Consider the following 26,697-nt stretch of genomic DNA (forward strand, 5'->3'; position numbering starts at 1 on the left):
CTCTACACCCATATATCTTTTTCCTTTTTCGAATTTTAAGTTGTAGTTATTTACTTGTAGATTTTGAACAAAATTCTCTACACTAACTCCATCACCATCCCAGATCACTATCAGATCATCTATATATCTTGTATAGAACCGTATGTTATTGGCTTTATAGCCTTCACCTTCATATAATGTTGATCTTTCCCAATTATCCATATGTATATTTGCATATGATGGGGCAAATTTTGTGCCCATGGCAGTTCCTTGTTTTTGAACAAAATGGGTATCATTAAACTCAAAATGGTTGTGGTTTAACACAAAGCGCAGTAAGAAAGTCCACTCTTTTTCTCCTATGTTCACATCCCATAAAAGTATTTGTTCAATGGCCTCAAGACCTTTAGAATGCGGGATAGACGTATATAATGCCTGTACATCAATGGTTATTAGTGTATATGTAGACTCCCACTTAAAATTTTCTAAATCTCTTAACATCTGTGTGGAGTCCTTAAGAAATGATCTTTGTGACTTTACATAGGGTTGTAGTCTTAGGTCTAGGTAATGAGGTTGGCTGTTACTGACCCAATCCCCGCCACTTTGGGTTTTCCTGGCGGGAGGTCCCTATTTTTAAGGACCTTCGGGATATGATAGAATATTGGGGTCTTTGGTTTATCAACATACATATAGTCCATTTCTTTTTTCCAAATAACACCATCTTTATGGGCTTTATTCAGTAAAATGTGCAATTCTTCCTTATATGATTCTAAAGGGTTGGTATCTAATTTGGCATACGTAGTCTGATCATCGATCAGTTTGTGTGCTTCATTTAAATAAGCTGAGTGGTCTTGTACTACGACTGCCCCCCCCCCCCCCCCATGTCAGCTATTTTTATTATAAGGCTATCATCCTTTTTTAATTCCTTAAGTGCTCTCTTCTCCTGAGAGGTAAGATTGCTACATTTTTTGTTGTGTTTTTAAAGCTTTAAAATCTTCTTTCAGTAACTCAAAAAATATGTCCAGATGGCTTCCCTTGGATTCCACCGGATACAATTTTGATGGAGGGGCCACTAGTGGTTTAATTGTAGATTCATTATTGTAGGGATTTTTTAAGAAGTGTCTTTCCAATGTGAGGCGTCTCATGTATCTATTAAGGTCTATGAAGAGGTTGAATTTATCCGAATGCTGGTCAGGCGCAAATTTTAAACCCTTATTCAGTATCTCTGTTTGTGATCTAGATAGGACCTTCTTTGAAAGATTAATGAGCCCTGAGTTATCGGATACCTTTGGAATTGGGCTGTTCTTTTCTTTCTTGGGGAGTTTTCTACCTCCTCTTTTTCCCCTTCGCCTCAGTATCTCTTCCTTCCTATAGGGGACCCGGTTTTTGTATGGAGGGACTCTTTTCCCTGTGTAGGAGGGAAAACTATTTTCCTCTCTTCCTCTAAAACATGCCCTGCTGAAGGTGATCTGAAAATTTCAAATCTATTTGAGGTCTCTGGATAGTAAGTCCTTCTGGGTGAGTGGTATCTTTTATTATATGGCCTCCCAGTATCTCTGTACATGGGGGATCTGAAAGATCTCGTTCTATTGTTTTTCTGGTAGGAGTTTCTCCTTTGATAGGAGTCCCTCATGCGGAATGAGTCTCTTCGGCCTTGTTGGTAATACCCACTTTTCCTTTAGAAAACGTCATCATTATTATCATCTTCTCTACGGTACTTGCGTACCCGAGGGATGGATGAGTTTCTAGTATTCTCAAATGAAGCCCAATTATGGACTTTACCATTCTCATAGTCTAATTTGTCCCGTAAAACTTTCTTTTGTTTCCTAATGATTATTTCAGTTTCTAAAGAATCCATTTTATCTTGCATATCTATGTTAGGATCTCCTGTGCCACGCTGTCTGGCGAGACACCACGTGACACTGGCTGGAAGGAGATAGTGACAGGACCAGGGCAGCCTCGCCAACCTGACTCCGTTGTACTCAGATGGAGTTGACGTGTGTGTGCGGGGTGCTAGGCTTCACCAATAATAGCCGCGTTCGTGGGAGCCCGTTAGTCAGGCTCCCACCTCGATGCCACCTGGTCTTATGTTAAGGACAACACACACGCCAAGGCCAGTGATGAACAAGGGGAAACCTATCTACAAACAAAGAGGCGAGGACCACCCTGCCCTGCGGAGAGGGGTGCCAGTGGATAGCACTCTAAACAGGAACCCGCTGTGCTAATGCTTAACAGGTGTAACCATACACAGTATGCTGACACACTAAGAACTGCTGACGGGTGTAACAATACACAATATGCTGACACACTAAGAACTGCTGACAGGTGTAACAATACACTATACGCTGACACAATAAGCAAATGATTAGTAAGGAGACAAAGAGGGGGAACCTCCCAACTTATCTGAAACCGAGGGATATCAATTTAGCTGGAACTGAGATGCTGCGGACAAGGCAGGGAACCAGCCGAAGGAAGCACCACGCTGGAGAAGGAATCCCACAAAGACCAACAGGAGCTGCAGGGACCGGGAGACGGATAAAGGACGACACACGGACACCGGGAGGACAAGAGACTGGATGGAGGACACAGCTGGGAATCAACGACAGGATACAGGATGACTGGGAACAGGAACAAGGAATAACGGAAGACTGGGAACCAGGAACACCTGAGACCCTGAGGTACAAGCTATAACCGGCATGGGACTGAACAACCAGAGGGTTTATATAGAGAGCACAATGTGGTGCTGATTACACATAGCCTAAAGGTGTGCACTGCAGGCTAGGAGCCTAATCAAGACACCTGAGTCCAGAACACACAGTACTGAAAGTAACCTGCAATGGCCCAGGCTGACCACTGGATGCCACTAGCGAGTACACACACACCCAGGCTGAGATAAACCCAGGGAGAACATGAACTACACACAGAAAATGTGAATAGTACATAACACCGATCCGTTGGAGGCGGATCATAACAATCTAACACATCTCTTTTAAATTCTTCATCATCCTCAAATTTGGATAATGTGGACTCCAGTTCTTTTATGTCATCTTCATGTTTTCCCAACTCTTTTTTACGTTCGCAAGTGATAAGATTGATTAATTTAAATGAGCAATCATCAATAATTTTGTTCCAGTTGGTCATAAATTCCTCATTATTTTGTTCCATAGTGGGTTTTTTTATAATTCGATGTACTCTCGGAATTCTCACTACCTCCAAATACTTCTCTAAGGTTATAAATTCATATCATCCTTTTAATTCTTTTATGGCTAACTTCTCCATTTGATTCAATAAGTCATAGTACTCATCTGTTGTCCCCTCCATTTGTTCTATATTAATTGCTTCCTCTAAAAATATGGACCGGCATTTAACCGTCCTATTTGATTTATCTTTAATAATGGGCATATCTCAATTGGATTAGCAGCAGATTAGAGATTACTAGTGGAAGAAAAATGCTCAGCTCCTGCGGCCACCTTCAGACTGGGCTCCCTCCAGACCTCCTTGCAGGCTGCAGCAGGTGGCAGGCCAGGCGCGCTGTGTGATTGACGCATCACGCGCGCATAGGAGAGGGAGCAGGAAGTTGGTGTCGGCAAAGGAGCCAGGCGCGTCAGCGCCACGTAGGACGCAAGTGTATCATAGTAGGGCGGCCGCGGCAGGTATGATTTTTTTTTTATCAACTACAGATTCTGCAGTGCTGCAGCGGCCAGCGGGATTCGGGGGGCAGCCGCCAGTGGGTGCTCATGAATTTCCGTGGGTGCTCAAGCCCTTGAGCACCCACAGAATCGGCGCCTATGCACTGCACCCCACTCCCCACACACACTGCACTACAGCTGTTACTCTACCTTATATACAATATGCTACCACCGCTACACTGCACCCCACTCCCTGCACACACTGAACTACAGCTGCAGTAACAGAAAACCCAGTGTGCACACATTTCTTAGTGATCCATGAGGGTGGCAGGCTGGGACTAACCATAAACACTGTTTCTAATATGATACTAACCCCCCACCATCCCAGCATATATTAACACCCCTCCACAGCACACAGCACATACCTGACTGTGCTGGTGTGGCTGGCTGTAGGGCTGGCTCCTCTGCCCATGCCTTCTGGCTCCTCCAGTGAGTGCACCTGTGCACCTTTCATGCTCAGCAGCAGAGCATTAGGAGGATTTGCTGCCGGGCTGCTGCTATGGCGGGGGGGGGGGAGCTGTGCTGCAGAGCAGAGACTGCTCTATGTACTCACAGGGGAGGGAAGAGGGAGCAGCAGTGAGAAGAGAAGGAAGTGTCACACAACACATGCCATGCAGCAGCGGCTGCTGGCAGCAACACTTTAGTCTGTAGCCCAACAAGGATGCAGAGCGGGAAGAGCGATTCTCCACTCCCTGCTTTGCTTACACTGCTGAGTCGCTGGTCAGGTCACACAGCAGCAGCGCACTAGCAGCTGGGAGTCGGACAGGATCTACTAGTCTCTGTGTATGGGGATCAGAGGGCGGAGCCATGAGTCGTCGTCATTCACGAGCTCCTCAAAGGACCATGGGAGGAGCTGCTGTGGCCACACATGCGCAGCAGCCCTCCCGCCGCCATTTTGGATATGGGATAAACGCTGAGATTGCAGTCCACGGCGCAGCCAGTGGGGAGAGTGGCTGGCCCGATTGTAATGATTTATAGGCCGGCCCACCAGGAAATGGCCCGGCCAATCCGCCCCTGTGTATAGGGCACTGTGAATGTTCTCCTCTATAGTAATGGCTCAGTGAAAGCCTCCCAGCTGGTTGCTGTCAGTGGGGTCCACCTAGCTGGTTGCTGTCAAAGGGGTCTTCCCAGCTGGTTGCTGTCAGTGGGGTCCTCCCAGCTGGATAGTGTCAGTGGTGTTGTCCCAGCAGGATAGCATTAAAATATTGCATATTACGTAACACTTGCAGTAAAATTTTTCTTAAAACACATCCCATGCATTACATAGTACATGAGTCTGCTGCACTGCATATACTGTATGGTACATTTGTAAACTAAGTGGAGTAACAGGGGATGCAACTACTATGGGGACTGCTGGCGGGTGGGGGTCCTTTCAAGATTTTGCTATAGGGCCCACAGAGTTCTAGTTTTGCTCTGCTGCTGTTGGTGCAGTTGTTCTTGATGCTCTTAGTGGGGGTGGCGTTACTGCTGCCTCTGCGATCCTCCTTCTTTCAGCATTTTGTTAGATGTCAGATGTAATTCTACTTAGTTCGGCTCCTATACAGCATCTTCCTCCTCAGATGAGGAGGAAGATATAGGAGTCTTCAATTAGTGTTGATATTAGTATTGTATTTATGAGGTGTATATATGTGACTAGATGTATATGTAAATAGGGTGATGCAGTACTTACTGTATATCTTGAATGTATATCGAAATACTGTAGCTGCACTGAACCTTTTATCTACTGAAATAAAATACTTTTTTTATAATAAAAAGAAAACTTCTTTATGGACTTCAGTTGTGAAAAAAACACCACCCAAAACATTCCCTGCAGCATGGTCAGGGAAACATATTCCAGACCCAGCACCCCAAAATGGAGCCCACAGACTATTGGGTAATTTCCACTGAACAGAGCAGGAAATATCAAATAATAAATAACCGGGTAACCCCGCCTGCTGCTTCATCAATATGCATGGCATCCAGGGATAGACACCAATAATGATTGTGTTTGATGTGTCCATTGGATAATGAAACGTGTGTTGTGCCTTTAGTAATTTCACTTGTTCCCTGCCATGCGCTAAATTGTGCAGCCATGCGAAGCATGTGCACCATTGCATACGCATAGGCATGCGCTTCGGTGCACATTTGTATAGGTGCACAAGGATGTGTATGTGGGCGATGGTGTTTAGTGCACTCCCCTTTTGTGCAACGTTATGATGGCTTAGTTAAGCTATGAAATGGGCGTGCACGCAGGGCCGGGCTTCTCAGCACCATAGGCAAAACTTCAACCTACTGCTTCCCCCCCCCCCCATACTGCCACCAATATCCACTTTCCAATCCCTTAAGGCATACTTGCCTAACATTCCGGAAAGGCAGGGAGGCTCCCAAATATCGGGTGTTCCTCCCAGCCCCCGGAGAAGGTGAGCAAGGTCACTGCTTTCCCTAGAGGTCTCCCTGTGCACCCACAACAGAGTACAGGGAGGAGAAGGCATCAAAGTAGGAAATTATGCAAGGGAAAGTATGGAGGTGAGGTCTCAGAAGTTCCACAGCAGCCACCTGCATTAAGTACAAGTATCCTCATAGACATACTTGATAATACTGACATACTTTTGATAATCAGACTTGGTGGTGCCCCCTCAGATCCCAGCACCCTAGGCAGCTGCCTAAAGCTGCCTAATGGTGGAGCCGGCCTTGCGTGCACGTGTCCTTTCGCAAATGAGTGGCGAGTCTGTGTAAGCACAAGAGCGAATAGGTCCTAATTACCTCCATATTATTTATTGTGGCCTCATGACATGTTGATTACAACCAACTTTTGCATGCATACAATAAAGGCCCTTATTCTGATCGGATCGGTACGGCCCGCGTGCGGCCGTACCGCCGATGTTTTTACTCTGCACATGCGCAGAGGTGAATCTGCGCATGTGCAGCCCCCTTCGCCGCAGACGGATTTCGTCCGCCGCAAAGGGGGCGTATAGGGGCGTGAGAGGCATCATGCCCTCATTTCCCTATGTGTACGCCCCGCGTTTCATGGGCGTTCCCATGCAAACGCGGGGCGTACGCATGGTAATGAGGCCATGACGCAACTCATGGGGGCGGAAAGCTGACGTCGCCGGATGTCAGCTTTCAGCCCCCATACAAGCTACCACACGGACGATTGTCCGTGTGGTCTCAGCTTGCGGGAGCTGCCGCGGCGTGCGGACCTGCCTTCGATGGTCGACGACCATCGAATGCAGGGGGCAGCTCCCACCATGGTGGAGGCGTAGCCTCCACCATTTTTATGCGGTTCGCCAGCCGTCCGTGTACGGACGGCCGTGGCGAACCGTAGGGTGGGCGGGGATTCGTCTGGTGCGGTCGGAGCCGCATATGCGGCTCGACCGCACCAACCAGAATAAGGGCCAAAGTGAGCCCTTTGTAAACCCCTACATATTTATTCCAGAGTTATGCTGGAACATACGTACACACATACACATACAGTACATCCTATTTATGTATATTGGCCTGGGACAATGTCGGTAGGAATGTTTTACCATTTTTTTTAAGTGAGATTTAAAACAAATTGAAATAAAGTGATATTTAAAGCATTTTTAAAAATATTTTTTCTATATACATACTGTATAAGGAAAGAATGTACATTTTGTTAAAAGATTTTTTACAAAGAGCCTATCTTCAGTCAAGTGACAATGATGATGCCAATCTCCAGCATGATTGCACATCAAGGGGCTGATGCTAAATTAAAAGCAAGTCAGTTTTGCAAGCGGATCTAGCATGTATGCTACATACAGTATGTTATCCAACCAAGCAAATACAGGCGTTGCAAACTGCTAGGCAACATCAAATTGATTAAATAAATGCTAAAAAATAAAGCATACTAAATAAGAATATATCTGTGCTGAAACTAGTTTAATTTTTTATTGTTTATTATAGACCAACTGAATTGTTCCGAAGCTGCAATGCCCAGTCTGACCAGGGAGCAATGAATGACATGAAGCTGTGGGAGAAAGGAAGCATCAAGATGCCTTTCATGAAAATTCCTGTTCTAGATATTAGAAAATGTCATCCAGAAATGTGGAAGGCAATCGCTTGCTCGCTCCAGATTAAACCGTGTCATAGTAAATCGAGAGGAAGCATCATCTGCAAGTAAGGGGAACTGCTCTATCTGCATGTTTTTTTATGCAGGGTTTTCATATTTAGCTCTTACAAATTCAGTCATGCAGTTCAACAACCATTTTCTATACTACTATATTCCTCCTACTTGCCTGCCTACCTCTTGCATCCTTCTTTATCTACCTGAAAAGCAAACCATGTGCTGTATAGACCTACAGTATGAGCATGTGCCTGCTATTAGTACTAGTAGGCAGGGGCAGAGTTCATGTTCAGGGCTCATAGGGGCGCTATTTGCACTGCTGCTGTCACATGGAACACACTGCATATAGACTGCTGTTCTTCCATGACCAATGTGGTAGACAACACTACAGCAATAAGTAACATAGAAATATAGAATTTGAAGGCAGATAAGAACAACTTGGCTCATCTAGTCTGCCCTTTGATATATGTAGCTACAAGTGTAATGTGGAGACTAACCTACTGAGGAGGGAGTATTGGTGTATAGGGGGTATGTATGTGTACTGGGAGGCGTATTCATGCAAGAGCATATTAGTACCCTGAGGGAATATGTTGGTGTGCAGAGTGGGCATGTTGACATACCTGGAGAGTATTTGTTTGTGTAAAAGGGCATGATGGTTGGCTGGGGGCATATTGGTATGCAGGGTGTCATGCTGTTGATTAGTGGGGCATGTTGATGATCAGAGGGCCATGTTGGTGTGTGGGGTGAGTTGTTTTTGTGCAATGGGTCATGTCAGTGTGTAGAGGAGCATGTTGATGTGCAGGGAGGGGCATATAGGTGTAGCATGTATTTAGCCATGGTATTAGGTTTTGTGCTGGGGAGCATATTGTGTAGAGGGAGCATCTCTGAATGTTTGTTGTAAATGTTTCGCAAAGTACAAAAGGGCTCTTATCCCAGGGTGTGTCCTGTTAGATACCAATAAAAGAAAATGATAATAGACTAATATGTATTCCATTATGCCTTATCCTAAATAAATCCAAAACGTAACAAAAAGCCATGCAGAGCAGACCACATATATTAATTGGTACTTGTTTCCTAACACGGCACCCAGATTTTCTATGTACGCTAAGCTAGTGAAATCGCATCGCATGCCGCTATATAGTGACATGCGATGCATGCGATGCAATTTCAGTCACTCCCGTTCCCGCTCACTGTCTCCCGCTCTCTGGCTCACTTGTAATCCCGCCCCCTGTCACATCCTCACAGAAATCCTTGTGAGGTGATTTTGTGAGAGGAGAGGACGTGCATTTGTGAGCTAGTGATTTCTTCCTGGTATTTTGGTTATTTCGACTGGTGATTTGCTTATTTCGGCTGAAATGGCATCTGCGCTGAATCTGTTTTCTTTGCCGGTGACGGAGGTTGAGGCAATAGAATTCTTTCAGTGTCATCATCTTTTGCCGGTGGCGGCGAATTGTGCCAATGGGCATAATATGTGGCTGAGCCTCATGGAAGGTATGTGGCGGTGCCATGTGAAGGCGTGTCGGCTAAAGGCAAGCCTTCTAGCGGCACTCTTTTTCCCTGGGTGCCGCTTACCCTTCCTCACATTGGTGAGGTTCATCTACTCCTGGGCTCAGGAGATGACCTTGGTGGAGTACTGCCAGCAGCAACTGGATATGTCAAATAAGAGTACAGAACTCTACAACAAGTGTATGCGGGAGGCCTGCCTGTTGCATCTACTGGCGCAGCCGCAGCGCCATATCGGTGGTCCAGACCGGATAGTGGAGGTGGACGAGACCTTATTCGTCAGGAGGCAATCGAATGTAGGCCGCATGTTACCCCAGCAGAGGGTATTTGAGGGAATCTGCCGGGAAACAGGGCAGTGTTTCCTGACGAAGGTGGCCACCCGTGATGCCAGCACATTAATGTCGGCCATCATCGACAATGTGGAGCCTGGGACGACAATATACACAGACTGTTGGAGGGTGTACAGCACACAGCAGCTGCAATTGGCTGGATACGACCACGCCCAGGTCAACCACAGGTACAATTTTATAGACCCATCAACGGGGGTCCATACGCAAAACATCGAAAGGATGTGGGGCGCGTGTAAATGGTGCAATAAACGTCATTGGGGCACCACCAGGCACATGTTACAGTCTTACCTGGAGGAATTCATGTGGCATAAAACTTTGGGTGGGGATGACCCTTTCACCCGTATCCTTGACACTGTTACCAAAGGACAATTATTTGATTATGAGGACATCTTATTAATTAATCTTTTATGTTTTTAATGATTTGTTTGTATTACGTGTTATTTCATTGATTTCTTACTTATTTAACTAAATTATTATTCTTATTCAAGACATGTCGTCCTTACTGTGTCAGTTGCATGATTTTGCAGGGGTAAATGTGTTTATAAAACACCACCACTATCCACGCCACCCCGAAGCGTGGCGGAACGCATCCTCCGAACTTTTCATACCCCCACTATCCACGTCGGCATGGAGTCGATTCTATATAGTGTGGCGAGCGCAGTGAGCCACCGAGCCCGAAGTTTGGCGAGCGGACGAGGAATGCATGTAAAGTAATCCGCGGGGCTCGCCACGTTTCGTGCTTGGTGGCTCACTGCGCTTGCCACACTATATAAAATCAACTCCATGCCGACGTGGATAGTGGGGATATAAAAAGGTCACTCGCCACGCTTCGGGGTGGTGGCTGTATGCTTAGGGGTAGCGTGGATATTGTGGGTGTGGAGTGGTGGGCTTAAAAATCACAGTACAAAATGACAATATATGTCATTTTTAATGTACAAATACCCTGTAAACTTATAGTAACACAAAATGACATTTTATGTCATTTTAATGATAGTCGTCGTATCGCATACAAAAAGCACAAAATCGTATACTATCAAATCCGGTTTTATATCGGGTACGATGTATGTAATTTATTGACTGGCAGAGAGCAGTGAATAAATTACTATGGAAAATTGTATCACATCGCATGGTACGTTTTTACCGTGCGATGCAATGCAATTTCCCTACGCTAAATAGCACACTAAGCTATTTACATAGTGGGCGCCCTGCTAGTAAACAAGCAGGGCTGGATTTAGAGGTCAGGCCGCCCCTAGGCACAATATTTTTGGCCGCCCCCATATGGAGTACAGACTGATAGATGCACAGAGAGATCAAAGACAAACAGATGGGGACAGAATACCATAGTTAGAAGGATGGGGGACATATATGGACAAACAGGGCCATAGACTGATGGGACAGAGCAACTTAGATAGAAACACAGATGGGTGGTGGACATAGATGGATCGAGGGACATAGATAGATAGATGGGGGGAGAGCACCATATACAGAAAGACAGACAGGTGGTTGGTACAGAAGAATGGGCAGAGGGCATAGACAGATGGGGTAGAGCATCGTAGATAAAAAGATGGATGGGTGGCGGGCATAGACAGATTCGGCAGAGCACCATAGACAGAGGGGTGGTGGGCATAGACGGATGGGTGGGGTCATAGACAGATAGGTGCAGAGCACCATATATAGAAAGATAGATGGGTGGGGGCATAGACAGGGAAAAACACCATAGATAGAAAGATACACGGGTGGCAGGAATAGACTGATGGGTGAGAAGCCTAAACAAATAGGGGTAGAGTACCGCAGATAGAAAGATGGATGGGTGGTGGGCATAGACAAATGGACAGATTGGGCAAACCACCATAGACAGAAAGATAGTTAGGTGGGGGGGGGGGGGTGAGGTGAATGGATGGATGGGGGGCTGGGGACAGAGTACCATAGATAAAAAGACAGATGGTTGGTGGGCACAGACAGGGGGGCATAGATGGATGGCAGAACGCCATACTGGGGGACAGACTGACAGACAAATGGGGGCAGTATAGATGGAGGGAAGGGTGGGGGCAAAGATAGACAGGGAGTACAGTCTGACAAATGGATGCTCACCAGCAGCGGGCACTTAGACTGCTACAGCTGGCTCCAGCGGCTCTTACTGTGACTGCAGAGCAGCTCTGGGCAGCAGCAGCAGTGGATGCTCTTCTCTCCACTCCTCATGGTGCAGCTTATGTCAGCGGCAGCTGCGGCCGGCCCCTCGTTCCATCTGCCCTCCCCCCATGGTGCGGCTCCGGGCATCGGCAGCTCCTCCTCCTTTCCTCTGACCTCTTCCCTGCTATAGTGCAACTCCGGCATCAACAGCAGCTGCAGAGTCTTCTACTTTCTCTTTTGTGCATCAGCAGCTTCCGGACAGCTTCTCCGCCCCCTTCCTCCTAGAAAACCGGCAGTGGCTCCAACCCTGGTAATAAAACCCACACGGGTTACGCCACTGTCAGTTACTACACTCACAGGCAGCCTGGCTACCTGCCTCCCATAATATGTGCTGCCCCTAGGCCCGTGCCGAAAGTCCGGCCCTGGAAACAAGTACCTATTAATTTAAAGAAAGCAATGTAATTTAAAAAAACATTTTTGTTAAAGTGTATTTTATTGAATTTTTCAAATTTGAAAACACGCAAAAACACAAAGAAAAATAAAGAAACATGCATTTCCAGTATTTACATCAACGTATAGCAGGATCAAATAGAAAACGGATACATAGTTATTAGTATTTAGATGGCGTTCAGCACTACCAAAAGGCACATGGTTGATCAGCATAAATTCAAGTATACAGTTTGGGATAAGCAGGTGGATCAAGAAAATTCTGGAGTTCTGCCAGAGGCCCCAAATCTTATCGTATTTTCCAGTGCAGTTAGATTTGGCAAACATAAACCTCATGTGATAGCATGGTATTAACCAACCATCCAAGGCCACAGGCCGCATGTGAGGGTTGGTCACCACCCATCCAAGTGTGAGCTATGAGAAGATTATTAACATATACCCTAAGATGTGCAGGTAAAGAGATCCTTTAGATCCAATCCAAAAACACATGCACTTGGGTTCAAGAGCAAGAGATTTGAATCCCCCTAATACAAATAGTATTCACTACCACCTTCCAGAATAAAGCCACAGCAGATGCCAAAAACCACCAGCAGATACGGAATATTTAGGACGGACGTCCAGTGCTGATCCTCCAATTCTGTAAAGCCTGCTTGGGGGTCCAGCAGATCCTATGTAAAATATACAATTGGATATGCTGGCTGCCGTGGACCTCGGGAACCTTAGAAAAATAACAATTGTTGTGCCTTCCTAGCTATGGCTGTGATATTAGGAGACCATGTCAGGTCATCTGAAATTGTTATGCCTAACAATTTAAAATCTGTAACTCTTTCCACTACCAGCTCATTAATATTTAAAGGCAAAAGTTCTATGTTACTTTGCCATCTAAAATCAATAATAATTCCTCAGTTTTGGCCAAATTTAAAACTAGGTTATTAGATCGCTCCATTTAACTATCCTATCCACCTCCTCTTGGTAAGCTTTCTTCTCACCTTTCTTTCTGAAATAAGGCCCACCACAGTAGTGTCATCCGCAAATGTAATAGTCTGATTAGCATCTGTCTGCGAATAACATGTAAATAATGACATTTAGAGAGGGCTTAAAACACATCCGTGAGTAGTACCCATACTAATCCTGTTACTGACAACATCAGACCCCCTAATTTGATCTGTTGGGGTCTATTAATTAAAAAATCCAAAATCCAATTACACAAAGCAGCTAAATTTAATTTAATTAATTTAATGATTAATGTATTTGGGAGAATAGTATTAAAAGCTGAACTATAATAAAAAAAAAGCAATCTAACATAAGTGTTTTGGTTATCTAAATGAGTAAGGGAGGAATGAATCATGGACAGCAGAGTATCTTCTGTTGACCTTTTTGGTTCATAGGCAATTTGATTGTTATCAAAGCCATCCGGTAATTCATTTTTAATATGTGCTGAAACAATCCTCAAAGCATTTCATTAAGAGGGGAGTAATAAGCCGTTATCCAAAATTCTTCTGACCCGAGCATTGTGGATAAGGGATACTCAACCTGTATATATCGTGACAAGAACACAGGAATAGTGTTTGAGGGCAGGTATGTTTGTCCCAAGTTCTTGTCTTACACCTTTTAGAAACAGGAAAACCTCCATGAGAATGTTTCTTTTTTGTTAAAGCTGATTAATAGCACAGTATCAGCACTTGCAGCTGTGCAAGGGCCATATAGAGCTGCTAGTCTGATCAGTGTGGGCAGACAGCCTGGGGAGGCTGCAGAATCTCTGTGAGAGGAACAAGCTTTCTGATGCAAGTGAGCCATCCAGTATTGACTGGAAAACCTGGTGTTTTGTTTAGAGATAGTTAGGAATATCCTTTGTCTAGTTAGTGTCGGACAGGCAAGGTATCATTGGCCCAACTATAAATGATGCTCCCCCAAGCCAAAATATTTTTAGGCCCAATTCAGACCTGCTTGCATGGCTGCAAATTTGCATAGCGGATGATTATCAATGAACTGCATATGCGTATGGTTTGCAGTATGCATGCACGAGGCCATGCTGCAATAAAATCCTGCCATTATTTTTGTTGGCTGCCATTCGTAAGGTAATTGTCATTGAGTGGGCATGTGGGGGTGTACAACGACCATTTTTTGGGAGTCCAAGAAAAACACTGGCTGTCCCTGAGAAAACACTGGGAGTGACAGGGAAAACGCTAGGCGTGCCAAAGCCGGGTAGTGGAGGGTGTGTGACATCCAGGCCGGATACAGTATACCTGTTAGGGGAGGGTGTGTGACATCCAGGCCGGATACAGTATGTCTGTTAGGGGAGGGTGTGTGACATCCAGGCCAGATACAGTATGCCTGTTTTCATCACAGCTCGAGTAAGTCCTGGGCTACGTGGCGGCTGCGATCACTGGTGCCCAGTATAAATATAATTCGATGGCGAGCAGCATCTGATGGGATTTGTAAATATCCGGTCGGGTGCAAACGGATGTGCAGCCTTACAAATTTAGTCACACAGGGGGCACATTGATTTGCAAGGCGGGATTTTACTGGAGCGGGGCGGAGACTAAACTGATCAACAGATCTGAATCTGGCCCAATGTACACAGCCCTCCCCATATCACATTATACACAGCCCTCCATATATTACATTATACACAGCCCACCCCATATTATATTATACACAGCCCACCCCATATTACATTATACACAGCCCACCCAATATTACATTATACACAGCCCACCCCATATTACATTATACAGAGCTCTCCTAGATTACATTATACACAGCCCACCCCATATTACATTATACAGAGCCCTCCTATATTACATTATACACAGCCCACCCCATATTACATTATACACAGCCCATTCCATATTACATTATACACAGCACCCCTATATTACATTATACACAGCCCACCCATATTACATTATACACAGCCCACCCCATATTACATTATACACAGCCCACCCCATATTACATTATACACAGCCCACCCCATATTACATTATACACAGCCCACCCGCGATCGCCGCACGGTCTGTTGCCTCCCGGGTGCTCGGGTACGGCACATCGCGGACCGAGTCGACAGATTGTTGGGAGGGGCTGGGAGCAACCCGGCGGTCTTGGTGCACATCGGCACCAACAACAAAGTCAATGGTAGGTGGGATGTCCTCAAGAAAGAGTATAGGGAACTAGGTAAGAAATTAAAGGCGAGGACTGGGTGGACTTCTCGTCAGGTGCCATCTTTTTTGCCGTGATGGATTGCACCTGAATGAGGAGGGGGCTGCAGTGCTGGGGGGAAGGATGGTTAGAGGGTTGGAGGAGATTTTAAACTAGGCGACGGGGGGGTGGGGGCAGCAAGACATAATGGGACCATCAGGGACAGAAGCCGGACTGGGATCAGGAATCATATGGGGGAAGGAGATGGGGGGGGGGGGACAGAGACAGAGACAAAGTCCTGGGACATAACAAGGGTATAATCAGGGGTAACACTCATGGTGCATCAGGAATGTCATGTAATAAAATGTTATGTTGTAACAGTCACGTTACCCCATTACAGTTCTTAGGTACAGATGATCTTAGTATACGGCAAGGAGGGAAGGACAGAGGAAGAATTCCCAGAACTATAAATAGGGCAGGCAGTGTGCATGGTGGGGAGGGCTGTAGAGAGTCTACTGAAGGGGAGAGGGGAAAGAGGAAGCTAGTAAAGAATTCAAATGAGTCCTGGGGTGAAACTAATCACAATATTAGAGCCATATCTAAAAATAAACATAAATTAAAATGCTTACTGGCTAATGCAAGAAGCTTAGTGAGTAAAATCGGGGAGCTAGAAACGGTGAACAGTAGAGACGACTACGACATCATTGGTATTCCAGAAACATGGTGTAATGAGTCGCATGACTGGGCATTAAACATGGAGGGATATACACTCTACAGGAAAGACAGGGGAAATAGAAGGGGTGGGGGTGTGTGCCTATATGTAAATAACAACTTAACATCATGTGAGAAAAATATGAGCACAGACCTAGAAGAAGACAACTCGGAGACAGTGTGGGCAGAGATAACCGACAATAATAATAATAAAAAAAAAAATTATAATAGGGGTATGCTAAAGACCACCACATATAAACGAAAGGGAAGAGTCTCTTCTTTTAAACCAAATCAAACAATCATTAAATCAGGGTCCGGTATTAATTATGGGGGATTTTAATTTACCCAACATTGATTGGGAAAACGAAACTGGTAAATGAGCAAGAAGCAATGGGTTCTTATTAAAGACCAGTTTATTACACAAACGGTAGAAACTCCAACTCGTGATGAGGCACTCTTGGACTTAGTATTAACAAATAACACAGACTTAGTTTCAAACACAAAAGTAATTGAACAATTAGGGAACAGTGATCACAATATGGTTTCACTGGAAATCAACTTCAGTAAATTACATAAAAAAGGATCTGCAAAAATACTAAACTTCAGAAAAGCTAACTTTGAATTATTCAGGGAAGCCCTAACAGGAATTGGGTGGGAAACGGTTATGGAGGGGAAAAATGTAGAGGAAATGTGGGATAATCTTAATAAGGAGCTTGATTCACCAACTATTGAATACATTCCTAAAGTAAATAAAGGTAAATTCAATAAAAAAAAGCCACCATGGTTGGACAAAAAAGTAAGGTCAGCTATCAACAATAAAACAAGAGCATTTAAATTCTATAAAAATAACTTGAATGAGGAGGCGTTCGCAAAATACAAAGAATCAAACAAAACTTGTAAAGGGGTAATCAAAGCAGCTAAAAGATTATATGAAGAGCGCATAGCCACTGAAAGCAAAACCAACCCAAAGAAGTTTTTTAAATACATAAATAGTAAACGTTTGATTAAGGAAAACGTAGGCCCACTAACTGATACTAGTGGAAAAAGTGTTACTGAGAACAAGGGAAAAGCAAAACTGTTAAATGAGTTCTTCTCATCAGTATTTACTAAGGGAGAGCAGACTGTGGAATGAACATTTACCACAAACGGGACAAATAAGCCAGATCTCATTGTGGATTTCACGCCAAAGGAAATAGTACAGAGGCTAAGCAAACTCAAAACAAATAAATCACCAGGGCCAGATGGGATTCATCCGAGGGTATTAATGGAATTAAGGGATGAACTAGCTACCCCCCTACATTATATCTTTAGCAAGTCACTATCGTCAGGTATAGTACCAAAAGATTGGAGAATAGCAGAGGTAGTGCCAATATTCAAAAAAGGAAAAAAGGAAGATCCCGCTAATTACAGACCCGTTAGGTTAACATCAATTGTGGGTAAAGTATTTGAAGGATTTTTAAGGTATGGTATCCAGGAATATTTAGCTACTACTCAGTACTAACCAACATGGGTTCGTGAAAAATCGTTCATGCCAAACTAATCTACTAGGGTTCTATGAAGAGGTTAGCAAAAACCTCGATAATGGAAATGCTGTTGATGTGATTTTCCTAGATTTCGCTAAAGCATTTGATACTGTCCCACACAAGAGATTGATTAATAAAATGGAGAACCTAGGATTGGGTGAAAATATCTGCAGATGGGTAGGGAATTGGCTATGTAATAGAGAACAAAGAGTGGTTGTGAATGGTGCCGTATCAGATACGATACTGGTACTAAGTGGAGTGCCCCAGGGTTCGGTTTTGGGGCCCATTCTGTTTAACATTTTTATTAACGATATTGGGATAGGGTTACTCAGCAATGTATCCATCTTTGCGGACGATACAAAACTTAGCAAAGTCATCAAATCATCAGAAGATGTCACCATGCTTCAAAATGATCTTGCAATTCTAGATGAGTGGGCAAAAAAATGGAAGATGAGGTTCAATGTAGATAAATGTAAGGTTATGCACCTTGGGAGACACAACCAGTGTGCAAGTTACAACCTTAGCGGAGAGGAACTGGGTAATTCCATACTTGAAAAGGATCTAGGAGTCCAAATAGACAGCAAACTGGGATGTAGTACCCATTGTAATGTAGCTACAAAAAGGCCAACAAAATTCTGGCATGTATTAAGAGGGGAATGGAAACTAGAGACTCAAGGGTAATTATGCCACTGTATAAAGCATTGGTGAGACCTTACCTCGAGTACGGAGTGCAATTCTGGGCCCCACACTATAAAAAGGATATCATAGAATTAGAAAAAATCCAAAGGCGAGCAACAAAGTTTATTAGGGGAATGGAGAATTTAAGCTACGGGAAGAGATTAAGCAATTTGGGACTATTTACATTGGAAAAGAGACGTTTAAGGGGGGACATGCTCAACATGTACAAGTATATCAAGGACCAATATAAGGAACTGTCACACACCCTCTTTTCTACTAGAAAGGAATCTAGGACACGAGGGCATGGGTATAGATTAGAAGAAAAAAGATTTCATTCAGCTAGTAGAAAGAATTACTTTACGGTCAGAACTGTCAAACTCTGGAACTCTCTTCCCAGAGAGGTGGTAACAGCTGGCTCATTAAATGCGTTCAAGGCAAAGTTGGACAAGCATTTACTGGATAAAAACATCCATGGGTACAAATAAGAAATATTTAGTAAAATATCAGAACCTACCAAATCAGCAATGGATATCTATACCAGGTTGAACTAGATGGACGCAAGTCTTTTTTCAGCCTTACCTACTATGTAACTATGTAACCCCATATTACATTATACACAGCCCACCCCCATATTACATTATACACAGCCCACCCCATATTACATTATGCACAGCCCACCCCATATTACATTATACACAGTCCTCCCCATATTACATTATACACAGCACCCCTATATTACATTATACACAGCCCACCCCATATTACATTATACACAGCCCACCCCATATTACATTATACACAGCCCTCCCCATATTACATTATACACAGCCCTCCCCATATTACATTATACACAGCCCTCCCCATATTACATTATACACAGCCAGGGGCGGATTGGGAATTAAAACCAGCCCGGGAAATATCTTGAATCAGCCCTAATGGGGGGGTGGTGGTAGCATTATTGGGGTGTGGCCTATTTCAACAAGGCCACGCCTCATCTTCGCCGCTGTGGGGGCTAGTTGCTATCCGAGCTGCTGGCTATGTCCCCAGCCCCTCAGGCTGCAGAATAGGTGCATGGGAGGGGGGACGCAGGGTGGCGTAGATTTGCTGGGAGGGGAGATGCAAGGTGGCTGAGGACGAAGGGAGGGAGGAAGTATGCAGGGTGGCATAGGACGCAGATTGTGAGGGGGCATGGTGGCACAGGATGCAGTGTAGGAGGGGGAACACAGAGTGACAGAGGATGCAGGGAGGGGAGTCGCAGAGTGGCGTTGGTTGCATGGTGCTAGAGGATACAGGGAGGGGGGACGCAGGGTGGCGTAGGATGTAGGGTGACAGAGGGGAGACACAGAGTGGCATAGGATGTGGGTTTGCAGAGGATTCAGGTAGGGAGGGGGAAGCAGGGTGGCGTATATGTATATTTATATATATATATATATATATACACAGTGCTCGAAGTGGAAATTTGAAAGAAGGGGTACTGAAAAACAAAGGCCTTATACTGTATATGTGAGCGCCAAAGGCGCGCGCGCTCCGGGAAAGGGGGTGTGGCCACTGAAAAAGGGTTGTGTCTTTAAGTGTAGCGTACCACACTACATACCCCTTATACACCACACTAGTAGGACCCCTTATACTATCTAATACTAGTGCCCTTAACACATTGTGCCACACGGTATGAGCCAAAACTCAAGGACAGCAAGGACAAAGGGACAGAGAGAGTGACAGCGGGGACACAGAGAGAGCCACATATGTATATTGAGCATCACGGTGTGTGGCAAATGTATAATGGGCATCACGCAGTGTGGTCTATGTATAACGAGTCCATTATACATAGGTCACACACCGTGATGCCCATTATATATATGCCACACACCGTGGTGCTCATTACACATATGCCACACAACATGAAGGCCTTTATACATATGCCACACACCATGATGCCCATTATAAATATGCCACACACCATGATGCCCATTATACATATGCCACACACCGTGATGCCCATTATACATATTCCACACACCGTGATGCCCATTATACATATGCCACACAACGTGAGGCTCCATTATACATATGCCACACCATGTGAGGCTCCATTATACATATGCCACACCGTGATGGCCATTATACATATGCCACACACACCGTGATGCCCATTATACATATGCCACACACCATGATGCTCCATTATACATATGCCACACACCGTGATGCTCCATTATACATATGCCACACACCGTGAGGCCCATTATACATATGCCACACACCGTGATGCCCATTATACATATGCCACACACCGTGAGGCTCCATTATACATATGCCACACACCGTGAGGCTCCATTATACATATGCCACACCGTGATGCTCCATTATACATATGTACCACACCGTGATGCTCCATTATACATATGTCCCACACCGTGATGCTCCATTATACATATGTCCCACACCGTGATGCTCCATTATACATATGTCCCACACCGTGATGCTCCATTATACATATGTCCCACACCGTGATGCTCCATTATACATATGTCACACACCGTGATGCCCAGTACACATTATAGCACACACCGATATGCCCAGTATATATTATAGCACACACCGTAATGCCCAGTATATATTATAGTACACACCGTAATGCCCAGTGATCGCGAAACCACCCAAAAATAGTGGGTCCCTGGGACCCCTCACTTACAAAAATTGGGGTCCTTCCTGACCTTTTTTGGGTCCCAACGGAATAAAGCCTCCTCTACCCTTCTCCCCAGCATGGCACATACAGAAGCCTCCTCCTCTACCCCACATGGCATATACCCTGAGCTGAGGGCCGATTTACGCAAATACAGATTTGGGTGCCTCTCACTGTGGCTATTGTGGGTCGGGGGGCACTCACATAAAGCAAGATAGACAGATTTATAGTAGAAAATACATACTGCGCCAGCTAGAGCCAGTTGAATACACTGCAACAGGATTACACACACCATAATGCCCATTATTTATTCATATTCAGCTTCTTATATAGCGCAGCATATTCCGTTGCGCTTTACAATTGGAAACAACAGTGATAAAACAAAATGGGTAGAAACAAACCGACAGAGGGAGGGCCCTGCATTATGCCACACATCGATATGCCAATTACGTAAAATGCCACACACCGATATGTCCAATAAGTATTATGCCACACACCGTTATGCCCAGTACACAACATGCCATACACCATAATGCCCAGTACATATTATGCCACCCACCGTAATTCCCCAGTACTCTTAAGGCCCCCATACATCGAGGCAATTTGGTCCGATTTTGGCCGATTGCGTCCAATCGGGCCGTTAAATTGGACCAAATCGCCTCTCCCTGACATGCCGTCGGGTCCGATGTGCGGTCCCATGTGCATTGGACCCGACTAGGTGGTCGGACCAGCAGGCCATCTGACCACCCGTTCCTCCAGGCGGCGAGGCGGGCGGGAAGCAGGGACGCATGTGATCCATCACAACGGATCGCATGCGTCCCTGCCGCTGGGAAGGTCCCGGCGGCTCGCACTCTGTCGGGTGTCCGTACACTGCTGCGAGATGTCGCAGGCAGTGTATGGGCACAGTTACCTGCTGGTATGTGTAGTTCCACAGGGTTCCTGTGTCTGAGCTATACCAGGGCAAACCTAGAGGACTGGGCTAAAACTAGTAATGCACCCCCTTTCCCCCAAAAAAATGCCAGTCCGGTCTCTTACCATCAACTGTGCTGGTGGGTGTACTGCAGGGTCCTGAGGTAGTGCAGGAGCTTGCCCAGCTGCTGGTTCACATCCCTGCGGTCCTGGCTGCTGCTGCCACGAGGGTTGTGCAGGGGACTGGCTGATGTCTCCTTGGCTGGCCTTCTTCCCCAGTGTTCATGAAGCAGGTGCTGCAGTGGAGGCCAGACACCTGGGACCTGGGGAATGAGGTGCGGGACCTGCAAAGAGGCTGGGCATCCGGGGGATGGGGGCCGGGAGCTGCGGGGACAGGCTGACTGCAAGGAAGCGCAGCTCATTCCTGTGTGCTGCTGTGGCATCGGAGGCCAGGCACCCGGAGGTGAGAGCCGCCAGCTGAAGGGAGGCTGATTGGCTGCAGGCGGGGAGCACAGCTCATCCCCGGGTGCTGCGGTGGCAGCGGAGGCCAGGCACTCAGAGGTGAGAGCCGGCAGCTGCAGGGAGGCTGACTGGCTGCGGGTGGGGAGCACAGCACGTCCCTGGGTGCTGCCGTGGCAGCGGAGGTCGGCCACTCGGGGGATGTGGGCCGGGAGCTGCAGGGAATCCTTCTGGAGCATTACTGTATCATAGCCGCATTATTTCCTCTTCAGCTCCCGGACCCCCTTTCACCCCAGTACATCCTGTGCTTCTGTGTTCCCGCCATCATCCTGCTGCCGCTGCGCAGATCTGCAGTAACCATCCCGCCCAGGAGCCCGTGTCCATCCTGACACACTGCCCGCCGACCAATCCGGAATCCGCGCTGACCGCGTCCCAGGGGACCCGCCTATTTTAAAAAAATGAGTCCCTAGCCGGGGTTTGCAGGTAAAATACGTGCTATAGCGCGTATTTGCGAACCCTGATGCCCAGTATATATTATAGTACATAAGTGCTGCTCACCTACATGCTTGTTGCCAGGGGTTCTAGGTCGACAGTCATTAGGTCGACATGAGGTTTTCACTGTTTTTTTACCCGAATGTCGACACGTACACAGTTGGAGTTGAACCGCAGCCCCTCGCATCGCTCGCTATGCTTCGGGCACGTTGCCTCGCTACGCTCGCCACACTATTTTATTCTCCCACCACACCCTAGTTGATGGTAGGGCATGAAATACCGCCTGTCGGCACATGTCGGCTCAAAAAACAGTGAAAAACTCATGTCGTCATAATGACTGTCGACCTAGGACCATGTCCACATTGGCCCATGTCGACCTTCCGTGGTTGACCTAATGACTGTCGACCTAAGTCTGGTCTAGTAGATGACCGTTTCCCGCCCGCAGTAGTAACAATACTTATACACATAATGCCTGCAGTAGTAACGATACTTATACACATAATGCCCGCAGTAGTAATGACGCCTATACATGTAACGCCCTCACCTTGAAAAAGCCTCTGAGCGAAACGCGTTGGTGGAGCAGAGCAAGGACACCTATTACTACCCAGACGCCCACTTTGCATTTCCCACGAACCGGACCGGTCTCCAGAAATATTCCCACAATCAGGAACCTAAGGGCATCACTTTCAAGCACACCAGGTAGAGCACCTCACAACATCAGGCGCTCCCTGGGTTGGAGATCAGCATCTCTCCTAATTCCAAGTTTTCCCTGCATTTGGTCATCCTTATGGGACGTTGATCTGGAGACATCATAGGAACGGACACAGGACACTAAACAGGCGGACTGTGGGTGACTATCCTTGCTCTCATCGCTTCATTGTGGTACCTTGAATTTTAATGAGATATATACTTTACCGTAATATCTGAATGTTTTAGAATTTTTTTATTAAATGATTTAAATATATATTCACACCTGTTGCATGTTTTGAGTGAGCACGGTCTCAACCTTCTTTCCTCTTGTATTACTTTTTTTGGGTCAGACTTCCCAAAGCTTAGAGACCGCTGCTCCAGCGGGACAACCCATCCTAGGCGCCCCCACAGGACACCTCGGTGACCGACCCCTTTTTCTACAATGCCCACAGTGTGGCTGGGTGGTGGGTGAAGGAACTTGCGCAACAGGAGGGTTGAGTGGGCGGTCGGCTGAGTAGGGTGCTGTGCAGGCGGCTGAGTGCATCATCGCCGCAGCCATGCTTTGGGGCCCCTGAGAACGCTGGGGCCTGGGTCAGCTATACCCTTTGACCCTCCCTGTCGCCGGGCCTGAGTACATCCCCCACCCCCATAGGCAGACATGTCACGTAATCAGATCCCCCTCCAGCATAGCCCCCAGCCCCTCCCCCCCCCCCACAAATAGGCAGACTTGTCACATATTCACATGCCCCAGGCCCTCCAGCACAGCCCCCCCATAGGCAGACATGTTACATACCCCTCCAGAACAGCCCCTATAGACAGACTGGGGGGGGGGGTCTGAATGTCACATGTCTGCCTATGGGGGAGCTGAGCTGGAGGGGGAGCTGAGTTGTCACAGTGAGTCTATCTTCCCTAATGCAGACAGCAGCCAGTCTCAGACCCCCTTCCCCCTAAAGTGCAGGAATGTCACATACACAGAATCCCCTCCAGCACAGCCTACTACACTGTAACTGGCACATGCAGGGATATTTATTCCCCATGTCCCTCACACAGTGACAGGAGTGAGTATCTCTCTCTCCCCTTACACACACCCCCATTCCTAACAAGGTTGCCAACCAGTGTCCCCAGAGCCCACAGTGTGACAGGACTCACATAATTCTGGAAGCTTAGAAGCCCGGCCACAGCGCTGCTGCTCCTCGTCTCTCTCCCCTCTCAGGCTGACGTCATCAGTCTGAGAGGTGCTCCCCCTGGCTGCCAGCGGCTGTATCTGCAGCTCATTGCAGCCGCAGCAGCAGGGAGCCGGACTGAAGCACACGCAGCCATCTTTATTTAGGGCACAGTGCCGCGGCCCAGCACGGAGATGCGGCGGCAGCCCAGTTAGGCAGGATAGGCGGCCCAATCTGACATAAAAGGTGCCGGCCCACCGGGAAACGGCCCGGTTTCCCGGTGGGCCAATCCGCCCCTGTACACAGCCCACCCCATATTACATTATACACAGCCCACCCCATATTACATTATACACAGCCCTCCCCATATTACATTATACACAGCCCACACCATATTACATTATACACAGCCCCCCCCCCCCATATTACATTATACACAGCCCTCCCCATATTACATTATACACAGCCCACCCCATATTACATTATACACAGCCCATCTCATATTACATTATACACAGCCCACCCCATATTACATTATACACAGCCCCCTATATTACATTATATACAGCCCATTCCACATTATAAACAGCCCACACACACTAAAGTACAGATTCCGATCATATTACAGACCCCACATTCCCCCCAGTACACACAGCACCACAGTAATACAAGTGCTACATTACAGTAGATTAAACACAGCCCCTCACTCCCCCACTATACAGCACTCACCTGGCTTGCCCATTCCTTGGAGGTGCAGGGAGCTGGCACTGTGGTGAGTGTGTGGGGCCAGCATTAGGGCAGCAGCAGCCGGTTACAGGAGCACTGTGCAGGGAGAGCAGGGCTGTAGCCTAATGCATGCCCGGAGCCCATCAGTATGGTGGGCAGAGCCAGCATCAGTGCAGCCGGTCACAGGAGTAGGAAGAGCAGGGCTGGGGCCTGCTGCACGGAGCCCATCAGTGTGGTGGGCGGGGCCAGCATCAGGAAGCCCTGACTGACTCCTCTCCTGCTCCTCAAGCTGCATGGACTTCCTCTCACAATGTACAGCCCGCTGGCCGGCTGTGTATATTTATCACGAGCAAGCCCCCTCCGGACTGAGGACTGCTCAGCTTCCCGGCTCCCCTGTCTGGCCTCTCCATGCGGGAGCTGGAGCCCACGCAGCCGCCGCTCCCCCAAGCAGTGGCGGGGGGCTGCCTTACACAAGCTACGCCACTGTATTTTCTTTTGTTGTTTATTTTTATTTTCTGCTGAATATAACTGGTTGCGGCCAGTTGCACCCCAAAAGACTGGAATTGTCTGATTTCTCAGCTGCTGCTTGCTGCCTTCTACCCCAGGAAAAGGCATCCAATTCCCCTACAGTGTTACAATATGTATATTTGTGTGTGTGTGTGTGTGGATATATATATATATATATATTTATTCCCGGTGTAGGCGCGGCATTCCAAAGATACTTCATGACGTTTGAGTCCTGTCTGACTTCATCAAGGGGTAATCACCCCTTGATGAAGTCAGACAGGACGAAACGCGTTGTGTGTTCCTAGCCTCCAGAATCTTCTCCTTAAGATAAGCACTTAATCACTTTATTCATGTCCAATTCTCATTATATATTTGTGTTTATAAGAAGTTTCTTTTAAAGAATTTTTATATATAAGATTTTTTACAATTTTTTTCCTTTTTTTTCCATATATATATACATATATATATATATATATATATATATATATATATATATATTCTCCTTTTACTGTAGTGTCTTAAATAAAATATTTTTATATTTATTTACCCTATCCTCAAAAAAAAATTCTCATTCACTGACCATTTATCTCCATTTCCTGACTACTTTAAAACAATTAGTCGCCGCCTCTTTATCCATTGTACACATTTCCATTTTGAGTAATATACCAATACTCTCTTTTTTAAAGACTGGCTGCCGCCCTTTGTGAGGGAATATTGTTTTTTAAAATAATTGTCCAATCAGAACACACAAGTGGCGCCCCTCATCCAATTTTTTCACTCATATATATATATATATATATATATATATGTTGCCGCGGCACATCAGAGACTTTTCATCCAGTGAAAAATAATTTACA

The 26,697-nt window shown here is 46.2% G+C and overlaps 1 protein-coding gene across 2 annotated transcripts in view; it reads left to right on the forward strand.

Annotated features, from left to right (window-relative positions):
- Positions 1-26,697, forward strand: part of RECK (reversion inducing cysteine rich protein with kazal motifs) — a 531,495-nt gene that overhangs the window by 284,061 nt on the left and 220,737 nt on the right. For both annotated transcript variants that reach the window (XM_083188355.1, XM_083188354.1), the window contains exon 11: positions 7,569-7,781. In XM_083188355.1, coding sequence (XP_083044481.1) covers positions 7,569-7,781 — 213 coding nt within the window. The remainder of the gene's footprint in view (positions 1-7,568; positions 7,782-26,697) is intronic.

This window comes from Crinia signifera, chromosome 5, assembly GCF_055691185.1.
Source record: "Crinia signifera chromosome 5, ASM5569118v1, whole genome shotgun sequence".
NCBI lineage: Eukaryota > Metazoa > Chordata > Amphibia > Anura > Myobatrachidae > Crinia > Crinia signifera.